The 22,148-nt window shown below is 39.7% G+C and overlaps 1 protein-coding gene across 1 annotated transcript; it reads left to right on the top strand.

The window, feature by feature from the left end:
- Nucleotides 1-305: 305 nt before the first annotated feature.
- Nucleotides 306-20,447, top strand: LOC146713722 (NLR family CARD domain-containing protein 3-like). The gene is made up of 12 exons (XM_085450067.1): nucleotides 306-1,061; nucleotides 4,619-4,756; nucleotides 4,841-4,942; nucleotides 5,069-5,110; nucleotides 7,149-7,227; nucleotides 8,982-9,207; nucleotides 9,372-11,175; nucleotides 11,966-12,118; nucleotides 13,250-13,423; nucleotides 14,137-14,310; nucleotides 15,545-15,591; nucleotides 15,762-20,447. Exons 2-12 carry the CDS (start codon nucleotides 4,668-4,670, stop codon nucleotides 16,304-16,306), a joined length of 3,435 nt encoding a protein of 1,144 aa, XP_085306193.1. The 5' UTR covers nucleotides 306-1,061; nucleotides 4,619-4,667; the 3' UTR covers nucleotides 16,307-20,447.
- The last annotated feature ends 1,701 nt before the right edge of the window (nucleotides 20,448-22,148 follow it).

Raw genomic sequence — 22,148 nt, 5'->3', positions numbered from 1 at the left:
ATTTGCAATGCAGACTACTTTGGGCCCAGAAGCAGAATTTGAAACGTCATCACTTAAAGACCGAATAGGCAGAATGCTACAGGTATAGCTCTAAAGAATGTTACGGCGTTACGGTTGCCATGGTTGCAGGGTGACGCTCTCTCTCTCTCTCTGCGACTGTGTGTTTCCTGGGTGAGAGAGCGCCTTTTCGTTGCTGTTGTTGTTGTGCTAAGCTAATAGGCAGAATGCTACAAGCATAGCTCTAAAGAATGTAGCATCATGGGCAGTGTAGTCCATGTTGCAGGGAGAATGGACTGCCATACACGTTATGGGTCTGTGAGCACGAGGAGGGAGAAAAAGGGGAGTGGAAAGGTACGAGTTGTCATCGAGCAAAAACGGGAGCTGGAAGCATGTAAATATAATAATAACCACTTCAGCCAAGAAGAGTGCCTGACGAGCCCAGTTGTAAGTAAGCTATTAAGACTCGACTGTACGCTTTGTTCGTGTTTTCCTCCGAAACAATAAGTTCCGTTGGAGCAGCCTTTCAACGCCTCTCTCTGTCTCTCGCAAGCAAAGTTGACCCACACAACAAAGTAAAGCTATTTTTTGGCTACGAGCTGACAGGGACCCCGCCGTATTAGTCAGAGGTCCCTTTACTATACAGGACCTTCAGTAACAGTAATAAATCACACAGCAATAGTACATTCGTGTAGTTGTAAAAAGCATGATAATATATTAAGTAATCCAGAGAAACATGCTGAACATTTGAAGCTTTTATATTCCAAGCAAAGTAAACAGTGTTTTAGAGACGATCTGTGATTAGTGTGTTCACACCTGCAGCTTCAACAAGGTTTCGTGTACTCACACGTCAGCATGCGAACTTTACTCTGACTAGATTTAGTCTGAGCAGTCAGACAACATATTTTTAAATGTTACAGCATCAACACACACAGAGCTTAGCCCCTCCCACCTGTCCTGCTTCAGGCGGAGTCCCACCTCCTTCCTGTAAGCAGCTCACCTGTGTGTCCCTGTTTAATGTCCAGGTGTGGAGCTTGTTGTTCGTGTCTCTGTGTGAAGAAACTGTAAGTTTTTTTTGTCTCCTCCTTTAACAGTTTGACTGTTTGTTTCTGCTCTGTGATGTTTGAACCAGATGTTCAGCTCTTACTTCAGGACAAACTTTGATCACTCTTTTTTTAAGACACTGGTTATCAGTAACTCTACACTGAAACATTTGTTACTGTGAACAACAGTTTAAATGGATCTGTATGAAACTTCACATCCATTAGACAAATTAGTTTGTTGCTGAGAAGTGGACGTTCAGGTTTTACTGAATTTGTACTGGTTTTATTGTTGAAACAAGATGAAGTAAAGAAGCAGAATGTTTCAGTAAAAACATGAACAACAGAAGAAAATTCAAGAGGGATGTGACTTACATCATGCATGATGTGCAGAAAAGTATTTGGCAACTTTTCCATGTCTTTGTGTCGCTGTCGAGTTTACTTTGTACTTTCTCTTTTTGGATGAATCAGTGGATTTGAGTCTGAGTTTTCTTGTTTAGCATTTTAAGCTTTTAATCAATGATAGTTGGACAAGGTGTGGTCTCTTGCCTTTCTCTCCATTTTGACGTCCCACGTCTTCAGATTTTTTGTAAAATGCTTTTACATTTCTTCCTTTTGAACAGTTTTCAAAGGCTCACTTGATGTTATTTGAGTCAGTTGAGTCCTTTATGTAAAGGTTAAGATCTATGTTGCATTCAATCACAATAGGAAATGCAATCAGAAGCACAAATAAACAAAAAATAAAAACTAATCAGTACTGATTATTAGTCTTTACACTGCATTCCAAATTATTATGCAAATGGTATTTTTCTCTGATTTTCCTAAATAGTGATTCAAATGACAGTCAACATAATTTTCGAATAGAATAGCCTCCCAGAGCTGCTGTTTGGATGTGAACTGCCTCCCACCTGTTTTGCTTGCTTGAATGCTCCAAAGGTTCTCAATAGGATTGAGGTTAGGGGAGAATGGGGGCCACACCATGAGTTTCTCTCCTTTTGTGCCGATAGCAGCCAATGATGCAGAGGTATTCCTTGCAGCTTGAGATGGTGCATCGTTTTGCATGAAGATGATTTTGTTGCGGACAGCACTGTTTTTCTTTTTGTACCATTGAAGAAAGTGGTCAGTCATACTTTGCAGAGGTCATTTTCACACTTTCAGGGACCCTAAAGGGGCCGATCAGCACTTTTCCCGTGATTCCGGCCCAAAGCATGACTCCACCATCTCCCTGCTGACGACGCAGCCTTGTTGGGACATCATGGCCGTCCACCAACCATCCACCACTGCATCCACCACTGCATCCATCTGGACCATCCAGGGTTGCACGGCACTCATCAGTGAAGAGGACTGTTTGAAAATTAGTCTTCATGTAGTTCTGGGGCCCAGAACTACAACCATTTCTGCTTGTGAGCATTGGTTAGGGGTGGCCGAATAGAAGGTTTATGCACAACTGCAAGTCTCTGGAGGATCCTACAGCTTGACGTTTGCGGGGCTGCAGAGGCACCTGCAACTTAAAATATGTGTTTGCTGCTTTTTAATGGCCTTTTAGCAGCTGCTCTCTTAATCTGATGTATTTGCCCGGCAGAAACCTTCATCATTGTGATTTGATTTCAGTGATCCAAAGATCACCACCACCACAGTGTGTGTGTGTGTGTGTGTGTGTGTGTGTGTGTGGCCACAGAATGTGTGTCTCTTTGTGTGCGTGACTTCCAACTGTTTCTAACACCACAATTCCATCCTTGAGTTTAATTGAAAAACAACTTATTTAATCTTTATGAAACTTAAATAAACACAATTTGTATAATAATTTGGGATCCGGTGTATGTATAAAAAACTCAGCAAAATGTTCAGGTGTGAAGATCTGAACCACTTTAACAAGGACTCCTATTTGTTGATGAAAAACAGAAGCACGTATTTAAAAACAGAAAGAACAGAGAAGAATAAAGTTGTAATAACCAAGTTAATGTTCACACTCAGACCCACATGTAGCGTGACACACTCAGGCATGAGGAAGTGTACAGTTAAAAACATTCCTCTGCTAACAGCTGATAATTTTGGCGTCACAGAAACTAATGGAGCTGAACTGACCTGACTGTATTTATAGATCACTGTAATATTTCATAACTTTAAGGTTTTTAAAAAAAACATTTCTCTACGTTTGTAGCTCTGGATTTATTAAATTCTATAATTGTGATGTCTGCATGTGAATTATGTTCTATAACTAAAGGCTAAACTAATAATTTTGATGGTATCATTAAATCCTCTTGGACTATCTGTCTGTCAGCTCTCTGTTGGTGTAGCTGATGTGGAAATAGTTTTGTGATGGAAGATTTCTTTATTCTATGTAGTAATATGTATTTTACATTGGTAATAATAGTATCACTTTGTCACATAGTTATATGCATGTAGGATGTTATCTCAAGTGGGCCTTATGTTTATCACACCTTCACAGTGGGGTCATTGTATGTGGGTTACAGGCATATAGGCACCGCATAAGGGAGGTGCCGGTTGGTCGTAATTCTCCTTTGGGGGGAAGGGTTCGAGGATGAGCTGAACTGGGAGGTATAGAGCTACGTGATGTGCTGAGGAGTTTCCTTTGTCCATGAGTTTGGCCGGGTCATATGTAAGGCAGCGCCCATCTTTAGAGACCATTCTGGTTTGTGACCAGAGCGCTCTCTCCACATGCAGTGTGTATAATAAACTCTGCTTCAAAAAGACGCTTACCGGGTGTTTGCAGTTTATTTAAAATTTCCTCAACAGTTACCTTTTGTAGTTTGTGATCACAGTGATAAATGCGAGCAATGTAAAACAAATTGTAAAGAATTTGTTTGCTGTTGGTTCCAGATGTGTCCAAAATGTGATCACAGAGGTTCTCTGATGAGTTAGGAATGAGACTGTGTTGGCAGATCATCTCTAATCTTCTGTGCAATAAAAAATGATTTAACATCATCGTAGCCCAGATAGCTGACTCATCTGTTAAAGCTGTTCTTGTGTTTTTGGGTTCTTGATAAACAGCTTCCTTTCTGTTTTTAGTCATTCTATATCTATTATAGTGCTGGACCGAATCATTGAGTAATTTGATTACTGTGTGCCCATGTGTTAAATGATGTAAACGTGAGCATTTCACACACATTTGCAAGTAAAACAGAGCTACAATAAAAGTGTATTTAGGAGCAACCAATTAAAAAGTCTGACCACATTAAGGCTACACTATGGGGCGCCGTTTGTAAAGGGAAACGTGCTGAAATTAACATCAACATCTTTCCACATTTAGCTCAAAACCTTACAAAAACATGTTTTTTCGAGTCATTTTTTACAACATTTAGTAAAATATTTGTAACTTTTTATGTTACATTTATATTTATGTTACTTACTACTGTACAGTGCATCACTTCAGTAGTTTAGAGGACCAAGGCACGGCAAGACCAACATCAGGAACATCGGCAACTAAAAGAAATGTTACATCTCTTGTGTTTTGTGAAAATGAGAAAAGACAAGAAAAAACAAGTCACGCTAAACTTATACAATAGCATTAATAGTATTTCAGTTGATGTGCACATGAATGATTGGTGTTTCCTCTGCAGGTGAAGGTAGAAGGTTTGTGTGAGCTGACGTGGATGTGAATTCGGCAGCATGGATCCGTGTGAGGACAGAGAGGAGGGAGTCCCTCCCTCTAAAACCACTGTGTGTGGGGAAGATGAGAGCCAGACCAAAGCTCAGAGGTGAGATGACCATCTCTAACTGTCCATGACTCTTCTCCATGTCACAGCTCAGCACTCACATCACTGCTTCATCATTATTCACAGGAACCAGCCTGAACCTCCACCCAGCTGTGTATCCTTAAAGACTGACGACTCTAATGGACGTTTCATTAATTTTAAAGTCCAGCAGGCATCTGCTGCAGAGAGGTGAGCTGTTAGTAACATGAAGTCTTTGAGAGCTGATTTAACTGCTTGATGTTGTTGGATATATGTTGTTGGCAAACAAGGCTTTTATCTGAAATGACTTTTTTTTTTCTTTTTTAATCTCATCAGGACTGGATTTTATATTCCTGACGGAAACTTGGCTTCGACCCAGTGAGTTTTCTTCCTTCTCGGAACTCCATCCCCCCGATTGTTCATTTCTCAGATCTCCCCGGATCACTGGTAGAGATGGAGGGCTAGCTTTGGTGTTTAAAAACAAATTTCGCTGTCGGCAACTGCCACCTTTTTTCTACCCCAGCTTTGAGGTGCAGTTTTTGGAACTGAACTCCGCTCCCTCAGTCCTCTGAGCTGTGGTGTATCGTCCACCAAAATGCATTAAGGATTTTAATCTTGATGTTGCAGACTTACTAGGGAATCTTATGCTAGGATATGACCGTGTTTTAATTGTTGTTGAGTTTAACATCCATGTACGCTGTGAGACTAGACCACTAGTAAAGGACTTCCTTCCCCTTATGGACACTTTAATCTTACTCAGTGGGTGTGATCCAACTCACGAAATGCCACACACTTGTTCAGGTGCTGTCAAACAGTCTGGATGTTTGTATTACAGAAATCAAGGACTGTGGGATATCAGATCATTTCCCAGTGATGTTTAATATCGCAGTGTGTAATGTGGAGTTGAACAGTGAGGGACCTGTGCGTCAGTTATGCATGATAAATTCATTGACCGCTGCTCACTATTCTCTGCTTTTACTATCTGTATGATGTATGATGCCAACTGTAAATATCAACACTTCGCTGAGTTCTTTTGGTTCCTCAGAGGCATCTGATGGAAGACAAAACACTGCTCAGTAGACCATTTAACCCTTTATTTCTCTTTCACATTACTTCTAGAAAGGAGATGCGTCCTGCGTGACACGTTGCCACGGATCTCAAAATGGTGCTGTGCCCCTAACAGTTTTATTCCAGACGCTCTCTCATTCTAGTCTAAACAACAGTGTCTCAGTAACCTTCCACTAGAGATGGTCCCCTCTTATCTACATTTTCCCACGCAAGTGTGAGCAAGAGTCTGCAGCTTTCTACTCTTGCAGCACACATGGTTTCATGCCTTTATTTTTCAGGGCTGTGTCCACTTAATACTGTACTTTATAACTTTATAACACTTATTATTAATAAAAAGCATAGTATTTTTGAGGCACTGCAAATTATTTAATCCCAACACAACTTTAGTTTGGAACTAGTGGTTGAAGAGCTAGCTAACTTTTTTTATTCAACATGTTCTGGCATGTTTGATTTTCTGTTGTTCTAGTCCAGCTGAACATAACATTCTTTTATCGAGACTTCAACACATTGTTGGTCTTAAAGGAGCCGTATTAAACAGGGTTTAAATTATAACTATCAGAGAGGTCCTTTTCTGTTGCTACTGAAGAATACTCCTCTTCCTCCGCCCCTATTTGTTGCGGTGTGCCACATGGGTCTGTTTTGGGCCCAACTCCCTTCTCCTTATACATCCTGCCTTTGGGATCTATTTTCAAGAAATACAACATTGCCTTTCACTGTTATATTGATGACATCCAAATTTACTTCCCCTTGATACTGGATGTCTCTGTCCCACTGCCACCTTTCCTTAACTGTCTACATGATGTTAAAGACTGAATTTTCTCACCCTAAACGAAAATAAGACCGAAGTTATTGTTTTATGAAGTCATGCCCCTTTGGATAAGTTAATGGATACTCTTGGGCCTCTTGCTTGTTATCACTCCCACACTGTAAGAAATCTCTGAGTGTTTTTAGATAGCTCTTTTAAATTAGAGAAGCAAGCGTCCACAGTTGTGAAAAACAGTTTTTTTGTCAGTTACATGAAATTGCCAAAGCGAAGCCTTATCTTCCTCCTAAAAATCTAAAAGAAAATTATTCATGCCTTCATCACCTCTAGACTGGACTGCTGCAATTCTCTCTGTTTAGGTATTCAACACTCCATCGCTTGCATTTAGTTCAAAATACTCATGCTGTATGTCTTCTAACAGGTTTAAGAATGTATGAAAGGTTTTCTCTGAAAAGGAGAAAAACGAACTAATCTGATTGTGAGAGCATGCTGCTCATAAACCCGTATTTAGCATTAATGGTGCAATCAAAGATGTGGTGGATCGGCATCCTGTACTTGGACTAATTCTTCATGATTTTTCCACAGAGTGGGCCAGAACAGCTCAGAGTTTCCCTGTGGTCAGTCTGCCCAGCAGCATGAAACACAACTGGACTCCATATTTATGGTCTGCACATGTTCAACAACTACTTTACTACTAAACAAAACATCTACATAATAATAATAATAATACTTATTATTATTATTATTGTTGTTATTATTATTATTATTATTATTGATGCAAATACAATGAATGAAAGTATAATGTATTGTCGAGAATGACACCCAGACTCTTAACCCGTGAGGAGGGGGAGACAGAGGAACAGTCACTGACTAAGGAAAAGTTGTTTTGGATCGTGTTGATTTTATACTAATGAGGTTAGTTAGTTTTGTCGCTATTTATTTTGAATAAATCTGAAGACAACCAGGATTTTGTTTTCGATATATAGTCAGTGAGTGAGGAGGGAGGTAAAGTAGATTTGTTGTTAAGCCGGATGTCATTTGTGTGTCAGTGGAAATTGTTGTTGTATTTATGAAAGATAGTACATGGAGAAGAAATGAATGATAAAATACCTCCAGTACTCCAGCTTCCTCCCACCGTCCAAAGACATGCAGATTGTCATTATGCAAATGTACTATTTATAAGATTGGGGAAACCTGCAGTCAGCTGAGACTGAAGAAGTCACTTGGATGAGTGACGAAATGTTTCTCCCACAAAACGCTACGTCCAGATGAACAGAATCAACTTTTGGAGACTGGATGATGTTGTTAAGCAATGAAAAGAGTGACTTGGTGTTACCTTCATTAGAAGAGATAATATGACAATAGTAACTGGGCAAGTTTGAGCGATGCTGTCCTTATAATGTCGTTTATGATTTTTATACAAGTCCAGTTCTTTTGTAGAGCCTCTAAAGTTTGTGACAGTAATAGTCAAAGTTCAGGTGTAAACTCAGGGGGTAGAGAAAGAGGAGAAAACAGATCTTTTCTTTTTTCATGGAGTTCAGTGTTGTAGAGTGAAATCAGTTCTTCAATGGTAAATAAACTCTGAATGTCTATGAAAGAGTCAATGCTACTGGAGAGAGAATTATTAATAGAGAATTGTTAATAAAGAGAGTTTCATAGGTAAGCGGGGTTACACCAGAGCAGCAAATCAGGTTTCAAATGTTTCCTTTAGACTGAGTAGCAACACCAATATGCTGCTGAAATCCAAACTCTCAAGGTAAGATACAAAATCTCTGATGAGAGAGTTATTAATACTGCGATAGATGTGAGGCAGGCAGCAAAATCATTTGGGAACTGATTGTTGAGTTTAGGGAAATGGTAGACAGTTGAAATAATGCTAGGAGTAGGAACAGACATTTAACACACAGTAGATTCAAAAGAACTGACACAGGAGCAGAGACTAGTATGACTTTTCACCTCTCATGATAGATGAGCCAGTACTAGTCCCCGGCCAGTACTACAGGATTGAAAGATGTTAACAAACCCAGGAGGAGTGGATTAATTCAACTGAGACAAGTCATTGGGCATTGCTAAGTCTCAGTTGACCAGAGAAAGTCTAGCTTACAGTTGGTAAAGAGATCATAGAAGATATGTCCCTTGCTCTTAAGTGAGTGGGTGTTAGGTAGATGGAAGTTGAGAGTGATGGTATCATATTTAGCAGCAAAAAAAAAAGAGGTGCATCATCCTACTGAGAACAACTGAACAGTCAATTAAGACGTGACACAAATGTATAAAGTTACCAATGAGAAAGTCCAGTCATCTGTTCACAGTCATCTCCATGCTGCTCTTTGTTCGACCAGTGGATTGTCCAACATGGATCTGATGTTTGGCTGCATGATTTCAGTCTGACTGGGTCATTCATAAAGTATTCTGTTCCAGCTGCTGGAGGACAATATCATCCTTTTTGTAAAGAATGAGCTGAAGAAGATCCAGAAGGTTCTGAGTCCAGATTACCCAGAATGCGTAGAGAATAAGATTGTGAATGAGGAGGTTTTGAAGGGTGAGGATGATGAGCAGCAGAGCAGCAGAGAAGCATTTGTGAAGATCACATTGCACTTCCTAAGGAAACTGAAGCAGGAGGAGCTGGCTGACCGTCTGCAGAGCAGTAAGACAATTTCTCTAGATATTTAAGCTGCTGGATGAATGGAACATTTAGTAATGTCTCATTAATGTTAACAAAAATATTACACATGCATATTTTAGGGGGCACAAATAGTCATATGCATTTCATTTCATTGTTTTCTGTTTTTTTTTTTTTATTGTTTTCAGAACATGTTGCAGCAATTTGTAAGTGTAAACTTAAAACGAAGTTGAAGAAGAAGTTCCAGTGTGTGTTTGAGGGGATCGCTAAAGAAGGAAACCCAACCCTTCTGAATCAGATCTACACAGAGCTCTACATCACAGAGGGAGGAACTGCAGAGGTCAATGATGAACATGAGGTCAGAAAGACTGAAACAGCATCCTGGAAACCAGATAGACCAGAAACAACAATCAGACAAGAAGACATCTTTAAAGCCCAACCTGGAAGAGATGAACCAATCAGAACAGTGCTGACAAAGGGAGTGGCTGGCATTGGGAAAACAGTCTTAACAAAGAAATACACCCTCGACTGGGCTGAAGACAAAGCCGACCAGGACATCCAGTTCATATTTCCATTCCCTTTCAGGGAAATGAATATACTAAAAGAGAAAAAGTTCAGCCTGGTGGAACTTGTTCATCACTTCTTTACTGAAACCAAAGAAGCAGGAATCTGCAGCTTTGAAGACTTCCAGGTTGTGTTCATTTTTGATGGTCTAGATGAGTGTCAACTTCCTCTGGACTTCCACAAAACTGAAATCCTAACTGACCCTAGAAAGTCCACCTCAGTGGATGTGCTACTGACCAACCTCATCAGGGGGAAACTGCTTCCCTCTGCTCACCTCTGGATAACCACACGGCCTGCAGCAGCCAGTCAGATCCCTCCTGACTGTGTTGACATGGTGACAGAGGTCAGAGGGTTCACTGACCCACAGAAGGAGGAGTACTTCATGAAGAGATTCAGAGATAAGGAGCAGGCCAGCAGGATCATCTCCCACATCAAGACTTCACGAAGCCTCCACATCATGTGCCACATCCCAGTCTTCTGCTGGATCACAGCTACAGTTCTGGAGGATGTGCTGAAAACCAGAGAGGGAGGACAGCTACCCAAGACCCTGACTGAGATGTACATCCACTTCCTGGTGGTTCAGGCCAAAGTGACGAAGGTCAAGTATGATGGAGGAGCTGAGACAGATCCACACTGGAGTCCAGAGAGCAGGAAGATGATTAAGTCTCTGGGAAAACTGTCTTTTGATCAGCTGCAGAAAGGAAACCTGATCTTCTATGAATCAGACCTGACAGAGTGTGACATCGATATCAGAGCAGCCTCAGTGTACTCAGGAGTGTTCACACAGATCTTTAAAGAGAAGAGAGGACTGTACCAGGACAAGGTGTTCTGCTTCATCCATCTGAGTGTTCAGGAGTTTCTGGCTGCTCTTCATGTCCATCTGACCTTCATCAACTCTGGAGTCAATCTGCTGGAAAAACAACAACCAACCTCCCAGAAGTCTTTCTTTTTTAAAAAGAAAAGTAGTATAAAGTATCTCCACCAGAGTGCTGTGAACAAGGCCTTACAGAGCCCAAATGGACACCTGGACTTGTTCCTCCGTTTCCTTCTGGGTCTTTCATTGCAGACCAATCAGGCTCTCCTACGAGGTCTGCTGACACAGACAGGAAGTATCTCACAGACCAGTCACGAAACAGTCGAGTACATCAAGAAGAAGCTCAGTGAGAATCTGTCTGCAGAGAAAAGCATCAATCTGTTCCACTGTCTGAATGAACTGAACGATTATTCGCTAGTGAAGGAGATCCAACAGTTCCTGAGTTCAGGAAGTCTCTCCACAGATAAACTGTCTCCTGCTCAGTGGTCAGCTATGGTCTTCATCTTACTGTCATCAGAAAAAGATCTGGATGTGTTTGACCTGAAGAAATACTCTGTTTCAGAGGAGGCTTTTCTGAGGCTGCTGCCAGTGGTCAAAACTTCCAACAAAGCTCTGTAAGTGAATATATACTCATCACTATATTTAAAAATGGTTGATTTCACAAATGATTGAAAATAGAACAGTCATATATTAAATGATTTCCTGTTTGCTTCCCTCATAGATCAGGTCAACCGATATCTCTAAATTACTTTTTTAAAATTGAAAGAAACTCCTAGGTTTTTTTGTAGTTCTGTGATTTTGTAATAATCCAAAGTTTTCAAGACTGTATGCATTTCTGTTAATGTATAATGTAAAATTACGTTTTATTCTGACACAGTATTGTTAGATTATATCTTAACATTGAGATAGCACAAATTTTTACGACAACCCACATTTAGCACCCCCCCCCCCCCCAAAAAAACCCCCCCAAAAACAAAACAAAAGAAAGATGAACATGGGACCCTTTTCTGAATTACAATTAATCCAATTTCTGCCCCACCGTCCTACCTAAAAATATAAACAACATTTCCAAAATGTACAGAAGCCAGTTACAATGCAAGTGGATGATTTATTTTGTTTTTTTGTTGGTTTGTTTAAATTGTGTGTGTTTGTGTGTGTGTAAGAGAGAGAGAGAGATTTTTACTTTTTGAACATAGACATAAGATAATTGTTGTTGAGTCCTTAGCGGTCAGGGAGCATTGAACTGTTTGACGCCTCAAAGAAGAAAAGAAATTAAGAAAAAATTACAAAAATAATTTTGACATTGTTGATCAAGACTGCTTAAAAAATTGCTAAATCTAATAATACTTCAGTGTACTGTCATTGCACTACAACAGTGTTTTCAGTTTATCTTTTATTTTTCAGACTGAGTGGCTGTAACCTCTCAAAGAAAAGCTGTGAAGCTCTTTCCTCAATTCTCAACTCCCAGTCCTCTAGTCTGAAAGAGTTGGACCTAAGTAACAACGACCTGCAGGATTCAAGAGTGAAGTTTCCATACTCTAAACTGACAACTCTCCGGTCAGATCAATATATATTCTGTTTTCTTATCAGTTAACCCTCCTATTCTCCTCAAATATTACTATCACGTTTTACCATGGGGGTTATTTACCTCTACAAAATGGTTTACATACAATTGTTGACCAATTGTTTGCGTCAGGCACTTTGTTTATTTATTGAATACATTAGTATTCTCTTGATAATAAAATTCTAGTGCCACCATCAAGCCATGAAGTCAAACTTTTAATTTAGAATAAATGTATCTTGAAAAGTTTGAATTGAGAACTTTTCAAAATTACTGCCAACATTAATAACCACAAGTAGATGAACCCTGTTGGTCTTTGGTGATGACATGACCTTTTCTCTAGCTCCACCATCAGGTCAAATGTTTAATTCTAGATCTGTTTCTTTCTCGTGGTGTTTACATCCATGCCCTTTAGAATGAATCTTGTTAATTTTTGCTCTAGCACCATGACATCACTTTCAATCACCCCTCCTCTTTTCTTATACAGGCCTGGGACTGGCAATGGTAGAGTTGAAGGTTTTTTTTTATTAATTTGTTATGTTTTGTTTGTTTTTGCTGTTTGTTTGGAGGGGGTGGTACATATTTCATGTGAAATTCAACCAGAAAACAGAAAATAATACGAACATAGTCAGAACATGGAACAGTTCTTGTCCAACAGCCAAATTTTTTCTCTGCACTACTGTACACAGGATGTGAAGAGAGTGTGTGCATGCTCCTTGCAGACATATTTCTTGCATTGTGCCCAGGTCATGCTAGTCTTAGAATCATTCCTGGTGGGACAGCCCTGGCACCTGCCATGTTTCCTGCCCGTGGTTTGTAGTATTCAAAAGTAGAATGGGAGGGAGAGCCTTCAGTTTTGAATCCCCTCTTCTATGGAACCAGCTTCTATTTTGGATTTGGGAGACAGACACTATCTCTACTTTTGAAATTAGGCTTCAAACTTTCCTTTTTGCTAAATCATATAGTTAGGGCTAGATCAGGTGACCCTGAATTTTTTATCTTGTCTTTCTTATCTCAGGGTTTTTCTCTGTATGTATTATTGTAGGGTCTACCTTACAACATAAAGCACCTTGAGGTGACTGTGACTTATATCAGTGTTCTTTGTGTTCTTGTGTATAAATCTGCAGACTGAGTCACTGTAACCTTGCAGAGACAGCCTGTGAAGCTCTGTCCTCAGTTCTTAGCATGCGGTTCTCTAGTTTGAGAGAGCTGGACCTGAGTAACAACAACGTGAAGGATTTGGGATTGAAGCTTCTGTCTGATGGTCTGGAGAGTCCATACTGCAAACTTGAAACTCTCAGGTCAGATCAAGATGTGCTCTGCTCTTTTTTTTTCTTTTGCATTTTGTTTGTATAACTTAATAAAAATAACAAGATTTTTTGCCCTAGTTTTATAATCGTGAAAATTTTAATTTAGTTTTATTTACACAGTCCCAAACAATATTTAATCCTTAAATGATCCTGGATGCATTTTGTTCCATTTAATGTTTTTTTGTTTGTTTAATTTATTATGCTATTTTACCTGTGCTCAGTGAATATAGCTCACATTTCCTTCCACTGCCCAACTCGGTTGACATTGGTAGCGCCCCATATACGTTATGGACTATGTGAGGAGAGCCCTGCTTTTCCCGCCTGAGTTACCTGAATCTTTTTACTGAAGCATTTACTGAACCTTATCAGTCAGTCTTATCTAATCTGACACAGGACTCATGGGCTGTTTGTCCTCACTCGCACCAACATCACCTACATGTTAAAGCAGATGGTTAAACCTCCCTGAGCAAGATTTTGTTGGCGGTCTCTTCCTAGTTGTAAAACGTTTTTCCTCCTTCCTGTGACCAATTGCTGCTGACAGGGGACCATCTGAGAGTTGTGGTTCTTTCTCTTATATTGTAGTGTTATCTCTGCTATAAAAAGTTAAGACATTTTTATAAATGTAGGTAAATTAAATTGAGGGGATGGAGCTCACTTTCTCTGGGAAGAAAATAAAACACTTCTTTTTTGGTATGTACCTGCAGTCTGTCAGGCTGTTTGATCACAGTGGACGGATGTGCTTCTCTGGAATCTGCCCTGAGTTCTTCCCACTCCCACTTGAGAAAGTTGGACCTGAGCTACAATCATCCAGGAGACTTGGGAATGAAGCTGTTGGTGCCTGAACAGAAGAATCCATCCTGGAAACTGGAAACTCTCAGGTATGGAGAAAAGGTCTGGTACTGGAGGAAGACATTAAAACCATTGTTTTTCTTGTGGCATTACTGTAAAGTGTAGAAGTAAATTTAAATCTAATTTGATATACAAAGAGGTGTTTACAAAGGTTATAAAGCTAGTTATGTAGCTATTTGGTGGTTACGTGTTTTGATATTTACATGTTTACATGTTTGAATGTTTAGACATACATGTTCAAACCAGTAATAAGTATGTGTTATATCTACCTGGTTGTTTTCCCTGTTTTGATCTGAGTATAAGATTTCCTGGCTTCTGAGAGGCCAGTGAAGTATTCATGAGGGCGGCACACAGGAAGTGTGGGTTGTTGTTGCGGTGTGCTGAGAGTAAAGTGGCTGCTAAAAAGTTATCCGTCTCCATCTTGCTGTTCCTAATTATTCAGAGAGATTCCAAACCATCTAGTGAACCCTCACGTTACATTACCAATAAGTTTGATGTGTCACATGACCCTCTTCCTATTGAAAAAACAAAAGTTGCATCCAAGATGGCCGACTTCTAAATGGCCACCATGGTCACCACCCACTTGAGAAGTTTGCCCCCTCACAGATAATAATGTACCACAAACAGGACTTTAATATCACCAACCATTCCCATGTTAATACGGTGTATCCATATAAATGGCCCACCCTGTACAATTCACGACTACGTTAAGTCATTCACTAGTGTCTTTGCAGTTGTTTTGGGATCTTTGGACATATCTATAACTATATGTCTTCCCACAGTCTTTACATTTTTCACTTTGTTCCCCTGCCTGGCTTGTTCCATATAATAATAATAATAATAATAATACTAATAATAATAATAATAATGGATTAGATTTATATAGCACTTTTCAAGGCACCCAAAGCGCTTTACAATGCCACTATTCATTCACTCACTGGTGGAGGCTCTCTTTAAATATGCCCCGTATGCTCTCTTTAAATTTCTTAATACTTATGCTTGGGACTTGGAAACACTGGTGATTGTGTATATGGACCTTCTGCTTGGTGAGAATCAACAACTCTCTTTGTTTTGTTTTGTTTTGTTTTGTTTGGGGGAGGGGAGTGGCATTTGAAAGATACTGGTTCACAGATAGCCACATATTTCTGAAAATGTTGGACTGTTCCTTTATCACTGTCTAGCAGTATCAGTGTATGATGATGTAATGTCCTCGTGTGCATGCTGAAAGAGACTGTGCTGGTCTGATCCCCCTCCTCCTTTCAGGGTGGAGCCTGCTGGTGTCCGATGGTTGAGACCAGGTCTGAGGAAGTGTAAGTGCGTTTTTAATGTGATTCATGAAAACAAAGCAGCACACATTCAACCATCTTCAAACTGTCACATCACTCATTCACCTCTCTGATGTCAGAAGTCATCATAGTGTCAATCAATCAACAGATGATAACAATAACTGCAACTGGATTGTGTTTGTTCTCTCCATCAGATTCCTGTCAACTCACAATAGATACAAACACAGTACACACAAACCTCAAACTGTCTGACAACAAAAGAAAGGTGACACATGTGGAGGAGGTTCATTTATATCCTGATCATCCAGACAGATTTGATGTTCATCCTCAGCTGCTGTGTAGAAATGGCCTGACTGGCCGCTGTTACTGGGAGGTTGAGTGGAAAGGAGATGTTGACATATCAGTGACTTATAGAAAAATCCGAAGGAAAAGTGGCAGTGATAACTGTTCATTTGGGTGGAATGATCAATCCTGGAGTCTCAGCTGCTCCGATGATGGTTACTCTGTCTGTCACAATAACAGAGAAACATCCATATCATCCTCCTCCTTCTCCTCCTCCTCAGTCTCTAACAGAGTAGCAGTGTATGTGGACTGTCCTGCTGGCACTCTGTCCTTCTACAGAGTCTCCTCAGACACCCTGATCCACCTCCATACCTTCAACACCACATTCACAGAACCTCTTTGTCCTGGATTTAGAGTGTGGTTTCCTGGTTCCTCAGTGTTTGTTTGCAGAGAATAATCTAAAGAGTGTACTCGTGCCTCTTTAGAGAAACACTTTGACTGTTGAACAGATAGTCTGTACATGTCTGTCTGTTTCACTCAGAAACACGTTTTCAGATTCATGGATAAAGATGGAAGCTTTGATTATTCCAGGATCCACATGTTTTTCTGTTGTTTTTCTTTTTCCACTCAAAGCTTCACACTGAATATCAGTATGTTGTGTTTCTCTGAAGCTCAGTTCACAACCAGCTCCTCTGCATTTTCAACAAACATGAACTCATTAAAAATAATCTGCTGTGATATCAAAAATGAATTCAATTTAAGGTAGAATGTTATTTTATATTTCTTAGATATTAAATATGAAATGGTAACTCACGTGAGCCACCTTAAAATCACTATAGTCTGTGATAGGAACTGATGTCATTAGCAAACAGGATGTTAGCCAGTGAATTTGAGGAGACGGGCTGTGCTCAGCTAGTTAAATCCAGCAACATCCACTTACATCTTATGCCTTTTGTGGCTGCCGTCATCAGCGGTTATGCAGTTTTAAGGTAATTTCATGGTTTTAAGTTATAATAAATACATTAAGAATACTTTATTTTTAATAAATCAGATTGTAATGTTCAGTGGTCCTTCGTTTATTGTGGGTGTTATGTTCTAAAAATAACCCGCAATAGTTGAAGTCTGCAAAGTAGCCAACTTTATTTTTTACAATTATTATAGATGTTTTAAGGCTGTAAAACCCGTCACTACACACTTTATTCACTTTTCTCACACAGGCATGAACATTTTCACTTTTCTCTCTTGTTTAGACACTCTCAAAGTTCAAACCTTTGTAGAAAAATAAGTCCAGTATTATAAAATGAAACCAAAAATCAAACCCTCTTTTCTGGTCCAGAACATGGGAATAGAGCACCTGCGAGAGAATTCAACATCAATTAATCATTAATAAATCATTGAATCAGAAGTTCAAGATTTTGTGTGATAGCTATCTTCCTCTGCCTTTTGGGTGCTACCGCAGGTGCCTTTGATGGTGCAAAACATGTTGGGGAGAAAAGTACAGAAATTTAGACTTACACTGCAAGCTATCAATGTAGCGATTCTGTACTGTACAGGAGAGACAGGAGGAGATTGACAATGGTCTACAGCTGATCAGGACACAGAACACAATGCGTTGTAAAAAACAAACAAACATTTTACGCTAGGTGACAAATCGTCAACATATTATGTTTTCGGGCACCCAACACGTTCCTACATGATGACATTGGAAACTGAGGACATATGAGAACCGTTTGGAGTCAATCTACACATGCGTCAGGATGTTACGCCTCAGGAGTGAGAATGGGCTCAAAATTGCACACAAAAAAATCCGCAAAACAGCAAGGCTGCAGAAGTTGAACCACGTTATAGCAAGGGACCACTGTATACATTGTTGGGTTTATATTTAAAGGATGTTTCCAGGGTGAAACCAATGTTCAGTCTGTTGTTTGGGGTTGACAATATTTTCAGTTACACGCCACTCTCGGTATATTTTAGGAGGATATGCTGACTTGTAATAAAAAGTAGTTAATATATTTTCATCGTTTTATCTGTACATGGTGAATATATAAAAGTGATTATGCCTTGTACTCTATGGTGCAGTTTCACCTTCCCCTGTGTCATTAAACCTGTGAACAGATGGAATTGTGTCATCAGAGTCTTAATGTAAGGAAGGAGTTTAGCTGACTGCCAAATCATAGCAGAGCCAGTAGAGAATCCAAATGTTTGATTTCTCTTTCTTGTGATTTTTTTTTTTTTTTTTTTTTACCAACCTCTCCAAGTATGCTCATTGGTTCTGAAATAGGAAAAGACAGAAGCTCTTAAAATGAGAGCAAATGCAGATTTGCATGGTTTTTTCTTTTATTTTCTCTCTAACCCCTTAAAACAGAATGCCTTATTAAGTCATGGAGCATCTACACTAAAATCTCCTAGAACTGTTCATTGATGGTGATTTGTGGTCCTCTGCGGATGAGAAGATGAACTGCATGATGTCAGTTTAAAGGCAAGTCTACCACACATCTGTTTGACCGTCACCAGTTAATCTGTGACACGAGTTAATCTGCCGGCATTGTGGCTCGTCTGGAAAAGCAGGTGTATCGATAGACATGATAGGTTTATATAAACATGCGGTTTTAAGCTCTAATGTCTCAAATGAAAGCTAGTTCAGATAATGTTTCAAAAGACCTACCCAGTGTTACAAAGTGGACTGGCTTCCACAGTGAATACTGCTGTGTGCAGACAGGGGACAGGTGTGCAGCTCACACCAGAATACAGTTTGTGGGGTTCATCTTGACTTGTGCAAGCATGTTTGTTTGTTTGTTTGTTTGTTTTCTCTCCAGCAGGTGGCAGTGACATCTTCTTTATAAATGTAATACTTCCGTTGAGGCTTTTAAAGCTGATTGACAACTTATTGTATATATAAAAAAAGATGACACCTTTCCCCCCTGCAGATATAGATCTCACGTGGCACTCATCTGTACTACTTTCAGCCATTTTAGTCTTTTTTTTTTTGTTTCTAGAAAATATTCAGGGATTTTAAGAGACAAGGACAAAGAAAGAAAAACGATATAAATAAAAACATCAATTAGAAAGAAGCTCCAGCCTTTGATTTTTTTTAAAGTGAGAGGGGTAACAGACTTCAGAGGTGACCATGACATTGTCATGGGAACTGTCTTTTTTCCCCACCACATTTGCACAGGTTACTCAGAGACAGCCACCTGCTGGTTGTTGGAATTTGCCCCAGGATTCTGCAAACAGTGTAATAGTAAAACAATAAAGGAGGGGTCATATATGGTGCATATAAGGATCCGAGCCCAGAGCGTACCTTGAGAGATGGTTTTTGGCACAAACCTGAGATTTGTAATAGGGTGGTGGGAAAGTTCCTGATTTAAATCCTGGCTGAGGCCTTTCTGTGTGGAGTTACGATGTTTCTTCCATGTTAATCAGTCCAAAGACATGCATGTTAGGTGTATGTGAGGCAAATTAATACTTGAAGTGTATAGAATAAAGTGCTGAATACATTTTTAAGATAATAAGATTATAAAAGCAAATGAGTTGCCATTTCACTGAGTGTGGGAAATGCATACCACAGATTTAAGGTTTCTTACCACTGCTTTGAATACACAGACTAGTTTGTAACAGTTTTAATATTTTTTTTGCTCCGTTAATTCATATTTAATTAAACCTGATCATTATAGATGAGGAGAATCTTTTAATACAGCAGTGAGAACAGTGTTTATAAGTTGTGCTTTCAGTGAAATGTATTCAAATGATTAAGACTGTTATGTTTTCATGTCTAAGTTAAACACAATGTTGTGTGATAGTAGATGTTTTTCTGCTCCCTGCTCTGAAGCATTAACTAAAATTTCATCTGTGGTGGAATTTTCTGTTAATAAAGTCTGCAACACAATCAGCTGTGGCCAGGCTACTGAAATTACTGCATGCAGGAGAGCAAACACAGACATCAAACAGTTATACAATCAGGAGAGCTCTAAAACAGAAGTGGAGCTTCCACTCCTTTATGCATTCCAAAGAAGAGGGAAGGAAGTCATAAACTGATCATAACACACGTCACGCGGCTCGCTATGAAACCTAATGGAACAATGGGTATGCTGTTTCATGCCTTTGGCGTTATCAGCAGCTGCAGAGGGAGTTGTTTTCTTCAACTACTGAGGCTTAAATAAGTTCATCTAGTTTTAGAAACTTCCACTGAACAGTCTATTACAGTGTTTCAGTGTTTTATTTGCATAAGTATTTAACACCTTAAACAAGAAAAATGGAAATTTTCCATTACAGATCACTGGTTTAGTAATGAGATGAAGCTGAAACCATGACTCTCCTCCACAGAGTCCAGACCACATTCACTCAGCCGCTCTATGCTGGACTTTGGCTTGGGTTGTATAATGGAGCCACTGCAGAGTTGATTAAAGTCAAATAGAGAAGACAGGTTCATGTTGATCCCTGACCATTATATGTACTTGTGTAGTTTCTAAATGAGGCTTTACATTTTAGAAGCTGAGAAGTTCAGTGGTCCATTGATGTGTGAAAATAATATTGCACTGATTCAAACTGTACTTACATTTATATACCTTACATCAATATAAATCTGAATTTGTTCTTATGGCTGATAATCATGTGAGTTTAAATGATACTACTCTTCATATTCAGCATGTTTGAAATCTGTCATCAGTCTGGTTAGTGCTTTTATTCTGTAGTTGCTGTAGTGGGTTGTCAAATGCAACAATATATTGGAGCTGCAGTGATTCATCAGTTAGTCAATGATTAGAGAATTGAGTGTTTTAAACGTTTCACCTGCAGCTGATCATAAAGAGGAGAGCACCAAATGTCCAAACATGAGTGAGCTGAAGGTGTCTGCCACTGAAACCAAATAATTAAAAAAAAACAAAACAATAAAAAACCACTTTAAATGAGGCTGTGGTCAGAGTTTTAGTTAAGCACTTAGTAGTACTTCCTAAATACACGGGGAAACCCACTGATGTTGATGAATGTCCTCACAAAGACGGCCAAATGCCGTGTACACAGAGCTGCTTTGAGGTAAACTCTGGTTTACCAAAGTAAAAGAATGGCTCATACGACCTCAATGAAGTCGTCACTTGAAATTTACAGGTGAGCTGAATGCTGACAAGCACACATCGTTCTCTTCCTTCCTTCCTTGGTCATTTTAATGTTTGTTTACTGCAAACGCTCATATTCAACAAGAGGAAAAGAAACTGGCTAGAAGGGGGACAAGGAGAGGAGGGAGAGAAGGAAAGGAGGAAGGAAAAGATGGGGGAGGAGGGATGGAGGAAGGTAGGAAGGGAAAAGATGGGAGAGGAGGAAGGAAAAGATGAAAGAAGAGAGTAAAAGGAAAAATATGAGAAAGGAAGGAGAAGAGACTGACAGATGGAAGTGAACGTAAAGCCACGTTGAACTTGGAAATGTAGCGAGCTCTAACGTCAGCTTGAGGTTTTTTGGACCAAATTCACTGGTACGAGACTGAATCTGATCTCCGTGGAGGAATGTAGAAACTGCGCTTCATTAAAGCAGCGGAAACCCAGACTTTAATGAGTCGAGTTTATTTTAGCAGCGTCTTGGAGTAGACTCTACTACACTCAGAATCCGTTTAAAGGAAGCTTATTTATTCTCAACCAGGATGAGACGAACTCTGACTTTGAATCTCTGTCTTCCCACACATCTCCTGTCTGAGCCTCGCACCGAGCTTTCTGCTTCAGTATGTGGGAGTTTGTAGGAGAGCAGATAATATTATGCAACCAGAACTGGCTGCAACACCCCGTACGAGGAAAACTGAAGCATGTAGGTGTTTTTTTCCTTTTCTCTGAGCTTCATTGATAAAACTAATGAATTAAATCTAAGCTGTGCAGCAGGTCCGTGCTGCTGCTCATCAGTGCTCTGCACATGTGGATGGTTTTCTTCCTGCCTAATGCTCCGACATGAAAGAGTCAGATTTTATAGGCTTTCTATTTTTACAACCTGCTGGAAATGAAAGGTGCAGCGTGAAAGTGTGTGTAGAGTTTGATGTGTGTTTGTAGTAGCCTAATAACGTACCGCCAGCCGACACAACAACAGGCAGACGACTGCAAAATCCCAAACAAAGAGAGCAAAAACAGCTGAAGAGTGAAAAAAATGAACCAGAAAGACCAAAGATGGGAAAGAAGAAAAGACGAAGGGAGGAAAGTGGCAGAGGGGAAGAGGAAACAGAAGAGGCAGAAATGGAAGGAAGGAATGAAAACATTGATTAGGATACAAAAGAAAGATGAAGGAAAGAAAAACAATTCAAAGAGGAGAAACAAATGAAATATAGG

Source organism: Copadichromis virginalis, linkage group LG3 (genome assembly GCF_057382275.1).
Source record: "Copadichromis virginalis isolate Kocher_CV1m ecotype Utaka linkage group LG3, C_Virginalis_male_GT1.1, whole genome shotgun sequence".
In the NCBI taxonomy this organism is placed as follows: Eukaryota; Metazoa; Chordata; class Actinopteri; order Cichliformes; family Cichlidae; genus Copadichromis; species Copadichromis virginalis.
The sequence above is the reverse complement of the archived record's forward strand: the minus strand, read 5'-3'. Positions and strand labels throughout refer to the sequence as shown.

Coding starts and splice junctions, on each gene's coding strand:
- LOC146713722 (XM_085450067.1), top strand. CDS start 4,668: ATGGATCCGTGTGAGGACAGAGAGGAGGGAGTCCCTCCCTCTAAAACC. Junction 4,757..4,840: donor AGCCAGACCAAAGCTCAGAG/GTGAGATGACCA, acceptor CATTATTCACAG/GAACCAGCCTGAACCTCCAC. Junction 11,176..11,965: donor AAAACTTCCAACAAAGCTCT/GTAAGTGAATAT, acceptor TTTATTTTTCAG/ACTGAGTGGCTGTAACCTCT.